Source organism: Scyliorhinus canicula, chromosome 12 (assembly GCF_902713615.1).
Source record: "Scyliorhinus canicula chromosome 12, sScyCan1.1, whole genome shotgun sequence".
Classification (NCBI taxonomy): Eukaryota; Metazoa; Chordata; class Chondrichthyes; order Carcharhiniformes; family Scyliorhinidae; genus Scyliorhinus; species Scyliorhinus canicula.
This window is the reverse complement of record NC_052157.1, coordinates 126,607,812-126,621,035: the sequence shown is the minus strand read 5'-3', so window position 1 is coordinate 126,621,035 and position 13,224 is coordinate 126,607,812. Positions and strand designations below refer to the sequence as shown.

Sequence of the window (13,224 nt, the reverse complement as noted above, 5' to 3'; positions counted from 1 at the left end):
CCATTACTTATGGTATACCCTCTAATTTTAATTATTGGAATGGGAGCACCGATGTATGAGCCTCCAAACACTCCTTGCATTTTCCAGCTGAATTGATGGAAAGGTAATGGATTGAGATGGATTATAATCCTAACCCCTTGTTTGGGACTATTCCAGATCAGATGTACTCCTCAGGTGATCATTCTCACTTCAAGTTGAGACAGAGAGGCCTCACAGACACTTAAATGATTGAACACTCCCCAAAGTAAAGGAGCCATTGACATATATTAGCGAGATTGGAAGAACCCAAACAATATACCTCTACACTGAAGAGTGTAAGAAGATGGGTTTTTGAGTTTGGATACAGAAGACTATATGAGACAATGGGCGAGAATCTCCAGTCCCCCAGTCCTGTGTTTCTTGGTGGCGCACTGTTCACTGGTGGTGGGATTCTCTACTCCCACCGCTTGTCAATGGAATTTCCAATTGAAGCCACCCCATGCTGCCGGGAAACCTATGGATATGGGTGCACTGCCGGCGGGAAAAGAGAATCCCAACGGCTGAGAATTTGGCTAATATATTTTCTAAATTATATAAAAGTACATTAAAGAATCAAACATGCAATTCATTTTTGATGATAATCACAAAATTGCTCAATCCAGAAAAAGGAAGGACAATCTGGCTTCGAATAGAGAATCCAAGTCTTATTAATGTTAGAGAGGTATATAAGAAATCAATGAATATTTAAAGTAGTATTTACCTCGAATCCATGAGTAGAAAGATACTGAGTTGAGCAAGATACCTTTATCCCAATTAAAGGAAGAACTATCATTACTACATTACAGCAGCTATGTCTTTACCATGAGAGATGCTTGAGTGAATCCAACAAAGCAAAAGTCCTACATGTGGTTCCTTTATATCATAATCTGAACCAGGGCAGCACTGTGGCACAATGGTTAGAACTTCTGCCTCACAGAGCTGAGGTCCTAGGTTCGATCCCAGCTCTGGGTCACTGTCTGTGTGGAGTTTGCACATTCTACCCATGTTTGCGTGGGTTTCGCGTCTACAACCCAAAAATGTGCAGGGTGGTGGATTGGCCACACTATATTGCTCCTTAATTGGAAAAAATGAATTGGGTTCTCTAAATCTTTTAAAAAATAACTGAACCAGCAGGCAACATGTTGCGCACGTGCTGGACAACATTCTTTGTTTTCATGAACATCCTTCCTTTTAGTCAACATCCTTCATTTTAATAAAAATCCTTCAAGCAACCATGATACTGATAGTTGTAGCTAATGGTCACTGCACCCAGTTTACAGGACTCAGTTGACAAGTTATTTAGGGTCACCCTTGTCTTTCCATTGTTAGATTATAATTTATTAAACCCTTACTGAGATTACGCTGAAGCTAGCCCTGTTTTTTCAGGAACTGCCTAGAGCTAGAGCAGTGGTCTCCAACCTTTTTAAGTACAGGATCACTTTTAGAATATAAATGCAAATCTAATTTTAAAAATTTGACTTTACTTAAAAAAAAAAAACATGTATTCCCTGCGTAACACTCACCTATTCTTTGTGTGACACCTGTGCTTACACACTATCTGTGAGTGCTATGAAGTCTAGGTCATAGTTTCAGAAGGCCAGTTTCATACGGTCCATCAAATTAGCATCTGTGCGATGAGTGCGATATTTGGACTTGAGTATTTTCATCTGGGAAAAAGCCATCTTACAGAGGTATTTGGAACCAAAGTGGGTTATCACCTTGAGTGCGCAGGACGTCAGAGGAGGGAACTTCTCTCTGTTTACAAGCCCCCAAAAGGCTTTATCCCTTGACCTAGCTTTCAGCTCTATGTCATTTTGTGTGGTGATGATCTCTATGTCAAGTCCACTGCTTTGTTCAAACACCTGCTGTAATTGTGCTGTCAGTACTCCAATGTCCACTTGAAGAAAAAGATTTGAGACAAACATAATGATTTGTTCCATTGTGTCTTCCTCTTGAAATTGTCTGTGAATTCCTTTTCCAATTTGTTCAGGTGGTCACTGAATGTGTTTGGATGGAACTCTTTTAGTTGACCTGTTTTTGGATTTTCTCCAGATTTGGGAAGTGCTCCGTAATTTTGTTCTTTAACTGAGAAGACCACAGGCCCAGTTTTAACATGAACGCATTCACTGCACTGATTATGTGTGGCAGGTCATGCTTTCAGTTCGCGATTCAGCTCGTTCAATTTTGCACTGATGTCCGTAAGAAGCGTCAGGTCTCGCAACCACACATTTTCTGACCGCTCGCTGTACACCGCATTTGTGCGAGCAGATCTAAAAATATCAGGAGGAAGTTTCCTCGACTTACCCATCTCATATCTGCAAGTAACGATTTGAAAAAACAATGTTGCAGAGCTCTGGCATGAATTGAGTTGACCATCTTGACAACAACTGTCATCATGTGAGTAAAGTCAATACCCCTGCTCGCCAGCACTTGATGATGGATAACACCGTGGTAATTGACAAAGGAGGGGAATTCAGGGTGCTTTCTGCAAAGTGAAACAAAGCTTGCATTGACACCCAGCATTGACGGTGCACCATAGGTTGTGATTGAAACCAGTTTCTTGATCGGAATGTTTTTCTCAGTCACATACCTTTCAATTGTAGACATCCTTGCCTCTTGTTCTTTCTTTGAATGGCAAAAGAGTGAGGAAGTCCTCCTTCGCCGTTGAGTCTTTGAATGCCCTGCGAAGAAAAACAATCAGAAACGTTCACAGCCTGATAAGTCAAGGTATTAGAACAGTACAGCACAGAACAGGCCCTTCGGCCTTCAATGTTGTGCCGAGCAATGATCACCCTACTCAAGCCCACGTATCCACCCTATACCAGTAACCCAACAACCCCCATTAACCTTATTTTTTAGGACACTAAGGGCAATTTATCCTCGCCAATCCACCTGACCTGCACATCTTTGGACTGTGGGAGGAAACCGGAGCATCCGGAGGAAACCCACGCACACACGGGGAGGACGTGCAGACTCCGCACAGACAGTTACCCAACCGGGAATCGAACCTGGGACCCTGGAGCTGTGAAGCATTGATGCTAACCACCATGCTACCGTGCTGCCCAGTATATTTGCTGAGACATGTCCTCGGACAACAACTCCACCCTTTTGGCTCCTGTTGAAGCGCCAAGCTGCATGCTCTTGATGGCTGTCATAATTTCATCTTTGTTTTCAAAGTCTTTGAACAAAGTGTCAGCAGCAACCATCATAGCCTCCTTGATAACTTGGCCATCGGTGAATGGTTTCTTAATGTTTCACCAGAAGATAGCTGATGCAAAAAGATGCCACTTTGCTAACCTTGCCTTTAGCCGCAGGTTTTGAAAAGAGTTGAGTTTTTAAACTTCCCTTTAACTCCCCAACTTTCTTCGTCCGAATCACGTTGGTTAAAGGAAAATGTTTAAGAAAGTGCAGAAGGAGGCCATTCGGCCCATCGGGTTTGCACCCACCCACTTAAGCCCTTACTTCCACTCTATCCCCGTAACCCAGTCATTAAGGGCAATTTATCATGGCCAATCCACCTAACCTGCACGTCTTTGGACTGTGGGAGGAAACCGGAGCACCCGGAGGAAACACACGTAGACACTGGGAGAACGTGCAGACTCCGCACAGACAGTGACCCAGCGGGGAATTGAACCTGGGACCCAGGAGGTGTGAAGCCAACGAGCTATCCACTTGTGCTACTGTGCTGCGCACTGAAATGTTCTTGAAATTTTGCATGCATTGTCTTGTGATTCCATTCCAAATTACCGCTTTTACTCAAAGCTACACTCTGATGACAAGTGAGACAAATGGTTTTGTCTATGACATTCATAAAAATAAATTCATTTTCCAGTCTTGGTGGAAATGGTAGGTTTTTGCCCTCTTGAACATCCATGACTCCTTGCTCGTCATTTTGTCTTCATTCCAAACTACAAAAAAACATTTTACTTAGTTCTGTGCCCCTTGCAAGCAATACAACAGGAAACTTCTTAAACATGAACAAATGACCAAAACTTAACAGTTTAATAAAATGTTGGTAACATATAAAAAATGCATGTACTATTCAGATTGAAGTCTTAATTTTATTCAGGACAGTCGCCACAGACTTTGTTAAAACATTAAATGACAAACATTATGCATACAGAAATAGTTACAGACTGAAGCCTATACAACAAAATCTCATTGCCAGAGTCTCACAGATTTCTGGCAGGCAATGAAATGATTGGTTTGTATGATGAAAATTGATTTTTCGAGACTCTGGGATTGATCTGTCGATTGCAATCAGCTATTTGGAGACCACAATGTTAGAGGAAATGCCATTGTCTATGCTACAGGAAGTAGTTGCCCTTGACCACAAAATTATGTTCACATATGTTCGTGAATTTCCAAACCTTTGTCCAGCAGATGAACTCTGCTTTTAATTTTTAATCTCTACTTCACAGACAAATCACTTTTTAATCTAAAAACTTTGCATTTATAGCTGGATTCCATCACAGGATGGTATGAATACCATGGGTTATTGACATGTGGCACATCAGTGTATCCTAATATTTTGTGTAATTTCTGTCGTAATTGCGTTTTGGTATAAACGTTTAAGGTTCAGTATGTTTCTATATAATTTACATAATCAGTGATGTCAGATCACATGGCAACAGAGCATGGAGAGAGATAGTTCTATGGAGAGTCCCATGCTGAGCCTCTATTGTACATAGTTAGTATAATGTTCACTAAGGGATAGAACTTACCAATAGCCTTGTGTCTAGCTGTGTCTGTAAATCCAGACCCATGATGTCCACATCCAATACCCACAATGATGAGAATAGAAAGGTGACTTTTGATGACATTACCATGTGGTGTCTTTAGATGTATAGTCTCTGTTAATCAACAATCCATAATGTACCTTGTGCTGTGTATATCTTCATTAACTCAATAAACAACTTAATTAAAAAGTCAATTGGACTTGCCTCATAAATGTGCCACTGGCCTTCCCTATTCGCAGACCTCACTGCTCGTGGGGAAAGATCCTTCATTTGCTCCAATAATTTACATCTGCAATGTTTACTTGAAAATGATAATTTATTCCAGCAGCTAATCATTCCACGCCCAGGCCACAGTGCACAAGCTGAGCTGAATCTAAATTCTCACTTTGTATTCAAAACTAACCTTTACAAATGATTCATTTCTGTCAGAGGAAAGAAGCCAATACATCATACAGGCTTTATAATGCCGCAGCCATGTTTCCTGAAATGCATCCACAGGTTAATCTACTTCCGCAGTACAAATACAAAGCCAAGGAAGAATTGATATTTCGCTAAAGTGAGGTTTTTTAGTTCTATATTCCACATTTGTCTACTTCATTTAATTTCAGCCAGTGAGAACTATCAATAATGGAATCTTTTCATAGCAACACCAAGGGCTCCTATTTTCAAACCAGTTGGAGTTGCAAGACGCAAATTTTGTATAATAAAATAAATTTTTATATTGCACCATTTTCAGTTTGGTGATGATTATTTCTAAATTATTTATCCTTCAACTGCCTAATATTAATGTGTTTCCACTGGCAATTGCCGGTGAATCAAACTGACCACTCAAATGACTTATTGTGGAGGTTGGAAACCTTAGTTTTCTTTTCCGTGTTTCAACAACAAGGAAGAGATGGCAGCTACGGCAAAGGTTGTGGCGATTTTCTCCCGACTCTATTGTGGACTGCGAGTAGGATAGAGTATTCCCTCTCCCTTTCCTCCTCCCTCACGCATCCCATCCACCCACCTGCCATCCTTCCCTTTATTGAATATTGACAAGAGCCACTTTATTTAGCCCTGTGAAATTATTCTGTTCTGAGTGGCTCAGATTTTAAAGAAGTTTCTCAGTTTACTCACAGAAGCTGGAGAATTCTTACCAGTATTGATGTGGGGTCAAGGGATGGATTTCTTTTAGACCATTCTTTAAGAATGAGCTGCCGGAGACAGTGGTGGAGGCGGGTACAATTTTTTCCTTTATAAAACAGCTAGACAGTTACATGGGCAGGGTGGATATAGAGGGATATGGGCCAAATGCGGGCAAGTGGAACTAGCTTAGTGATAGAAACTGGGCAGCATGGACAAGCTGGGCCGAAGGGTCTGTTTCCATGCTGTAAACATCTATGACTCTATGACCAGTTAATTCGCTCTTGGTTCAAAAGAAACAGTCCGTGTGCAGGATTCTCTGCCTTGGATCAGATTCCATGATTGCAATGAACATATCTCGTTATTTTTCATTAACCTATCAATTATGTCAAGTGTGCTTGATTACACGTCTTTGGTTTTAATTTGTTTTGTGAAAGAGAAAGTGCTTAACCTTCAGCAGATTCACACCTAAAATCCCCAATTCAGGACAAAGAAACAACTGATGAAGTTCTGGTCCACGTTGCCCAATAATGTTGCTGAAATTCATTACCTTGTGGCAGCTCCATGATGTGCTCTGTTGACACATTGGGAATGTGTGATTTCTACTTACTTCTGATTGGTGGACATTAATAATGGTATATTTGCGGGGGGGGGGGGGGGGGGGGGGGGGGGGGATGGTATATTTGTAGCTAACCAGAGTTAGTTGCTTCTCCTGACAAATTGTAGCATTCCAGCTGAACCTTGAAAGAAAGACAACACCATAATGTTTGTTCACTCTCATTGAATAAATGTTCCAACTGTTTATCAATTTCTCCTAATGTCTTTTCTCCCTTTCGTTTCAGTGTGACAGTGAAAGTGACCCAGATGAGAAGGTAAGACTAGTTTTTTCTTCGTGTCAAATGACCCATGTTAATATTTACATCAGTACCTTTTTTCTGGAAGATTGTGTACAAATTTTCATTTATAAAGAAGGTGGTTATATGTGAAAACCAGAAATTGATTAATTTTTTTTTGAACAATGTTTTGAGAGAAAATTTATGCTCATTGATTTAAATGAGGTGCTGCCACAAAACCTTGGTATGCTCTTGGAATATCGTGCACATTCAGTCAAAGTGTAACTTTGAGAATTGACTGGTTATTGTCGGGAAACTTCAGTCGAGTTTATGGTGGATTCACTACCGGCTGATCTTTGGGAATACAGCAACCTATATAGACCAAATCCACACACAACACATGATTAGCATATGATGGTGAAATTCCATCAGGCTTGGCTTATCGTACCTATCATGCTATGAATGAAGTATTATAGAATTAAATAAAAATCACATTTGAAAATACGTAAATCAATGAGTTTGGGGATTGTAGCCTGGGATGGTGCTCACAAAAAATAATCACAATTATCATTTGAAGCCAAGCAAGGTGAAAATTGCTTGTACTTATCACATTGCTTGCAATTAATTTGATTCGGAAATGTTTGGGGATTGTGAAATCCAGTTCATTTAATAATAATTGCATTTTGGTGCAGCTATCTAAATGAGTTTGGGGATTAGGTGCTGAATTGATTTTCAACTGTGTAGGCTGCAGGGCTAGATACATTGAGATCACCCGCACCTCATGTCTGCTTTATTTGTTTCCGTGGTGAAAGCACTGATGGCCAGCATGAGGTTGCTTAATGAGAATGTCCAATTAGATAGCTGCATTCTGTTCTGCTCTCATGCTGTGCATTTTTACATTAAAACCTCTTGACTTCTCCTGGCCTATCGTTACATTTGATAAAATAAAAGTACATGTTATCCAACTGGATGCCATCAATCGCTTAATTTTGGATGAAACGATATTGGAAGATGGAAATATGTCTTTCTTTCCCCATAATAAAATTACTTCCTGGTGGAGTTGCACTTAACAGAACTCTGTTTGAATTGGACTTAACTTTTCCAGTCCCGCACAGCTCAGAGACAAATTGAGTGCTTTTGAGAATTTGTTTGCATCTAATTTCAAGAGTTGCTGGCTGGCTCTTATAATTACACAGGTTTAAGCAGGAGAACTTATAGATATCCTTGAACGTTCAATTGTTATAACAGTGGAATTTTATTCAAGAAACACGTTTGCAGCCCAAAGGCTAATTTTCTGTGTGGTTGACATTTGTCGACGAACTAATCAGGTTAAAAATACGCAGGCATGTAATAATTGTGAAGTAAAGGTAAAGTCGTCACAGTCTGTTTTGCCCTTTGAGGAGGAGAGCTCACTGGTGCTGATTTCACCTGAGGATCACCACGCCTCAGGCGAGGGGGCGAGGTTGGGAAGGCGGGGTCGGTATGGGAATCGAACCCATGCTGCTGTCCTGAATCAAAATTATATTAGAATTACAAACCAGTACAACATTCGTACACTACAGGCACTGACGTACATGCAAATTTCCTCATTGAAGTACTCAATTGCGGACTCAAACCATGTAATGAATTCAGCCTAGCTGGTTAGAATGCAGGCTGGGGAAATAGGTAGGTCTGTGGGTTGTCTGTCTTATGCAGAGCTTGAGCAATCTGAATTTGCCATTTGACACTGGGGGCAGAATTCTCTTCTTTTTGCAAAATGGTGCAGTGGGCGTGAAAAATGGGGTGGAAGTTGCCGGCCCCAAGGGCGGCTTACCGGCCATATTTTTAGAATCTTTGTTTAAGGGACAGGTCCAATGACGTTACAATCAACTTGGGTTTTTGAAAGATTGGGACACCAAAGCTCAGTATACCCCCCCCCCCCTCCCCCCCCAGCTGATGGTAACCAGTTCCATGAAAAGGGAGATAAGAGGCTGCCAGCTCGAGTAGAACCCTCCCACCGACCGCCTCATGGTGTACTTCATTTTCTCCTACAAAACTTCCATTAGATTCAGCAGTCAGGTTGAAGCCCTGGGAGGCACCAAGGACCTTCACCGAAGCAGAACTCGCCTCCGGGCTATTAACCAAGGCGAAGGCTAGGACATCTGCCTTCATCCCCCTCTTCAGCACCGGCGAGTCCGATACTCCAAAAATTGCCACCAATGGGCACTGCTCCAGATGGATAACCACATAGAAAATCATCCACATATAAGGACACACTATGCTCCCACCCCCAGGCTCTATCCCCTCCATTTAGTGGACCATCTCAATGCAATGGCCAGCGGCTCATTTACTAAGACAAACAAAAGCTGGGACAATGGACACCCCTGCCTTGTACCCATATTCAGTTGAAAATAACCTGAGCTCAGAGCAGTACAATGTATACTCATGGTGGAAGTCCTTTACAAAAGCCTAATGCATGATATAAATTTTGGCCCAAAGCCAAATCTGTCCAAGGATTTCCGAGATACCCCATTCAACCCTATCAAACCCTTTCTTATCAGAATAATCACCTCTGGGCTGGTCCCTAAGAAGGGCGACAACACAACAATTAACAATCTCTTAAAATTGGCCGACAACAAAACCAGTTTGCTCTTCCAAAATCACCACAAGGAGGTAGGGCTCCAAATGCGTCGCCGAAACCTTAGCCAAAGCGCCAGCAGTACATAATAAAATAGGTAGCTGCAGCCCACATTCCGTGAGATCCTTGCCCCCCCCCCCCCGCGCCCAGGACACGGAATCATTAAACATATCCAGCAGAAGTGGGATCAACTTACCTGCAAACAATTGGTAAAATTCGATAGTGAATCCATCTGGACCTGGTGCTTTGCCCACCTGCATTAACCTCATTATGAGCTAGTTTGAGGCCTAGAGACCCTCCGGCAGCCGAACGATTCTTCAATTTTGTGGTCTAGAGCAGATCTCCAGATCATCACCTTGGCCTTCAACGTCTCAGCTCTTCAACCAGCAGCATCATCTCTGCTCCCAAGGAGGCATCCTGGTCATGATGGTCTGAGAGCGCCACCTCCACCTTCGGTATTGCAACATCCTGTTCCTCAATCCACTGCTCCATCTTCTCTAGTTCTCCAGGCTCTCAACGACTGCCTGCTGCTGTTTCCTAAATTCTTCCGTCAAGGAGTTTGGCAATGTCTCAATTGACCACGGGGAGGCCAATGATGCAGCAGCAGCATTCGCCATATTCCCCCCCATGGAGGCTCGAGGGGCTTCTGAGTCTGATGACTATCCCTTGCCTAACTTCTGCCTTGTATTGTAATTGCTGGGCATTACCATTGTGAGGGGACGCTATCCCATCAAACTAAAGGAATTTTCCCTCAAACAGCGCCCATGAACTCGGCAAAAAGGGCCAAAATCAAACTGCTCTGGCAGGCGCCACCGCTTGTGTCATTGATCACCACAGAGCTGACACCGGAATTTTCCCTTTGGCATGAATATTTAAGCCTTCACCTTTCAGAGAATCACCCTCCCTTTCTGAGGACAAATTATGCATTGTGCTATCCTGTGTAGAGAATCACAGAATAGAATTAAAATTTAATATCTGATCACTGCCCCAAATAACTCAATTAACAAAGGTGTGAAGCTAAGGTACAGAGACCAGTAGCTCCTGTAAATGATTCTTGCTTCTTGCTAGGTTGTCTGATCTTTGCTGGCCTAACAGTATCGGCACTACAGGCCATCTCCAGTGACAGGAAGAATCAGTCTGGGTTCCCATTCCTAATTATCATTCGATTACTCCTGCAGGAATGCGCTCTCATTGAAGCAAACCATCAGGCTTCATTGTGATGACCCTTACTGCTAATTAGTTTGCTGGCACTCAGTCTCTTAGTTTACACATGAATGGTCACTTGGATGAGATACCATGGCTGCCTGGTGCTCATGGGACCATTCTCAAGCCTTAGTCTCTGGTTTCAGCAGAGGAAGAAATCAAGCTTCAAAAATGCAATATTTACCTCGAGCTGTTGGTACTCACTTCAGCACTCACTTGGTTCAAAGTTAACAAAAAAAAAATCCCAAAATCCAAGTGCTATCTTCTAACCCATTCAAGTGAAGGTCAGAGTGGAAGGATTAAAGCAAATTACTGCGGTTTCTGGAATCTGAACCAAAAACGTAAAATACTGGACAACCTCAGCAGGTCTGACAGCATTTGTGGAGAGAGAAGGGAGCGAACGTTTCGAGGCTGGATGACTCTTTGTCAAAGCTGGAAAGAACTGGAAATAGAATCAGATTTATACTGTTGTGGTGGGGAAGGGCGGTAGCGTAGAGCAGTGGGGCTTGATGTAGGACCAGTGATAGGTGAAGATTGACAAAGTTGTCGTGGACAGAAAGACAAAGGGAATGTAAATGGTGGACATAGTGTCTTAAGAAGCGTACTGATAGTGGCACATAAAGAGGTCAGAATGTGTTAATGGCAGATCAAAGGTGAACATTGTGTCAAAGGAAAACCTGGAACAGGGAACAGATGGCCCAAGTTTTGGGGGGGGGGGGGGGGGGGGAGGACGGACACCAATGGTGAGGGGAAAAACAGATGGAAGAAATGAAAATAAATTGATAGAAATAAAAATGAGATGATGATGGAGGAGAGAGTTCACATTCTGTGGTTGTTGAACACAATGTTCCATCTGGAAGGCTGTAACATGCCTAATCGGAAGGTGAGGTGCTGTTCCTCCAGTTTGCACTGGACTTCACTGGAACATTGCAGCAGGCCAAGGACAGAGCTGTGGACATGAGAGCAGATGGTGAGTTGAAATAGCAGGGAAGATGTGGATCCTGCTTGCGGACGGACTGAAGGTGTTCTACAAAGTGGTCACGCAGTCTGCGTTTAGTCTCTCCAATGTAGAGCAGACTGCATTGGGAGCAGTGAATGCAATAGACCAGATTGAAGGAGGTGCACGTGAAGCAGTGCCTCACTTGAAACGAGTGTTTAGGTCCTTGGATGGTGAGCAGGAAGGAGGTAATGGGACAGGGGTTACACCTACTGTGATTGCATGCAAAGCTGCCGTGGGAAGCGGTTGATGTGTTGGGGATGATGGAAGAGTGGATCAGGGTATCCCAGAGAGAATGCTCCCTGCAGAATGCTGACCTGAGAGGAGTTAGGGGAGGATGTGTTTGGTGATGGTATCATGCTGGAGTTGGTGGAGGGTGAATCTTTGAATGTGGAGGCTTGTGGGATGTAAAGTGAGGACAATGGGAACCTTATCCTGGTTCTGGGAGGAAGGAGATGGGGTGAGAGTAGACATGCGGGAGATGGGTCGGACATGGTTGTGAGCCCTGTTGACAAACGTGGGTGGGAAACCACGATTAAGGAAGATTGAAGTCATGTCAGCAGCACCGTTTTGGAAAGTGGCATCATTGGAACAGATGCAAAGGAGACGAAGGAGCTGAGAAAATGGGATGGAGTCCTTGCAGGATGTGGGGTGTGAAGAGCTGTAGTCGAGGTAGCTGTGGGAGTCGGTGGATTTGTAATGGATATTCGTGGACAGTCTATCCCCAGAAATGGAGATAAAGTGGGCAAGGAACAGAAGGGAAGTGTCAGAGATTGAACATGTGAAGGTGATAGAAGGGTGGAAATTGGAAGCAGAATTAATCAATATTTCCAGGTCCAGAAGCAGCACCAAAACAGTCGTTGTTGTATGGATAAAAGAGTTCTAGTCTAGGGTCGGTGTAGGACTTGGAACAAGGAATGTTCCACATACCCCACAAAGGGACAGGCAAAACTGGGACCCATGCAGATACCCATAGCCACACCTTTGGTTTGGAGGAAATGAGACCGGTTAAAGGAGAAGTTGTTAAGTGGGAGGACAAGTTCGGCCAGATGGAGGAAAGTTCATCCGTTCGATGAAGAAGCAGAGAGCCCTCAGATCATCCTGGTGGAGAATGGAGCATATGTTAAGTTCTCAGAATGAAGCTTGTTTTGATTGAAGTGACAGGAAGACTGTTGAATCACACCTGAAGGGAAGGTCCTTGTGCTTATTCTAGCCAAATTCAACATTGAAGGTCAGGTGGAAATCGTAATACACTTTGGAGTTTCTAAACCCTGGCTCATAACAACACAATCAACAACATTGACAGATAAGTTGAGTATTTGCTTCCCACCATGATTCCCTATGTAAAACACCGGTATCACTAATACTACGTGTGATCCTACAACACATTGACTGCAGCATTTCAAGCAGGGCGCTCACCACCATCTTTTTGAGGGAAATTAAGGATAAGCAAGAAATGCTGGCCTCGCCAGTCAGATCCCATGAAATACTTTTTTCAAAAATTCTCCTGGCTTCCCTTGCCATTACATGCTCCATGCACCTCCCACCCTCAAAGTCACCAGCATGGCAGGGAGGTTGAATGCAAGTGGCAGTAATTCAGCCCATGAGTCAGAACAAACAGAGTCAAGCCAGAATGAGAGAGAGTGAGACAGACACACAGACAGATAGAGAGAGAAGAAAGAGAGTGAGACA

At 43.0% G+C, this 13,224-nt stretch overlaps 1 protein-coding gene across 9 annotated transcripts in view; it reads left to right on the top strand.

Moving 5' to 3' along the window:
- The window catches only part of auts2a (activator of transcription and developmental regulator AUTS2 a), a 1,338,783-nt gene that overhangs the window by 923,554 nt on the left and 402,005 nt on the right, over nucleotides 1-13,224 (top strand). For all 9 annotated transcript variants that reach the window (XM_038814055.1, XM_038814058.1, XM_038814057.1 and 6 more), the window contains one exon: nucleotides 6,725-6,754. In XM_038814055.1, the coding sequence (XP_038669983.1) occupies nucleotides 6,725-6,754 (30 nt within the window). The remainder of the gene's footprint in view (nucleotides 1-6,724; nucleotides 6,755-13,224) is intronic.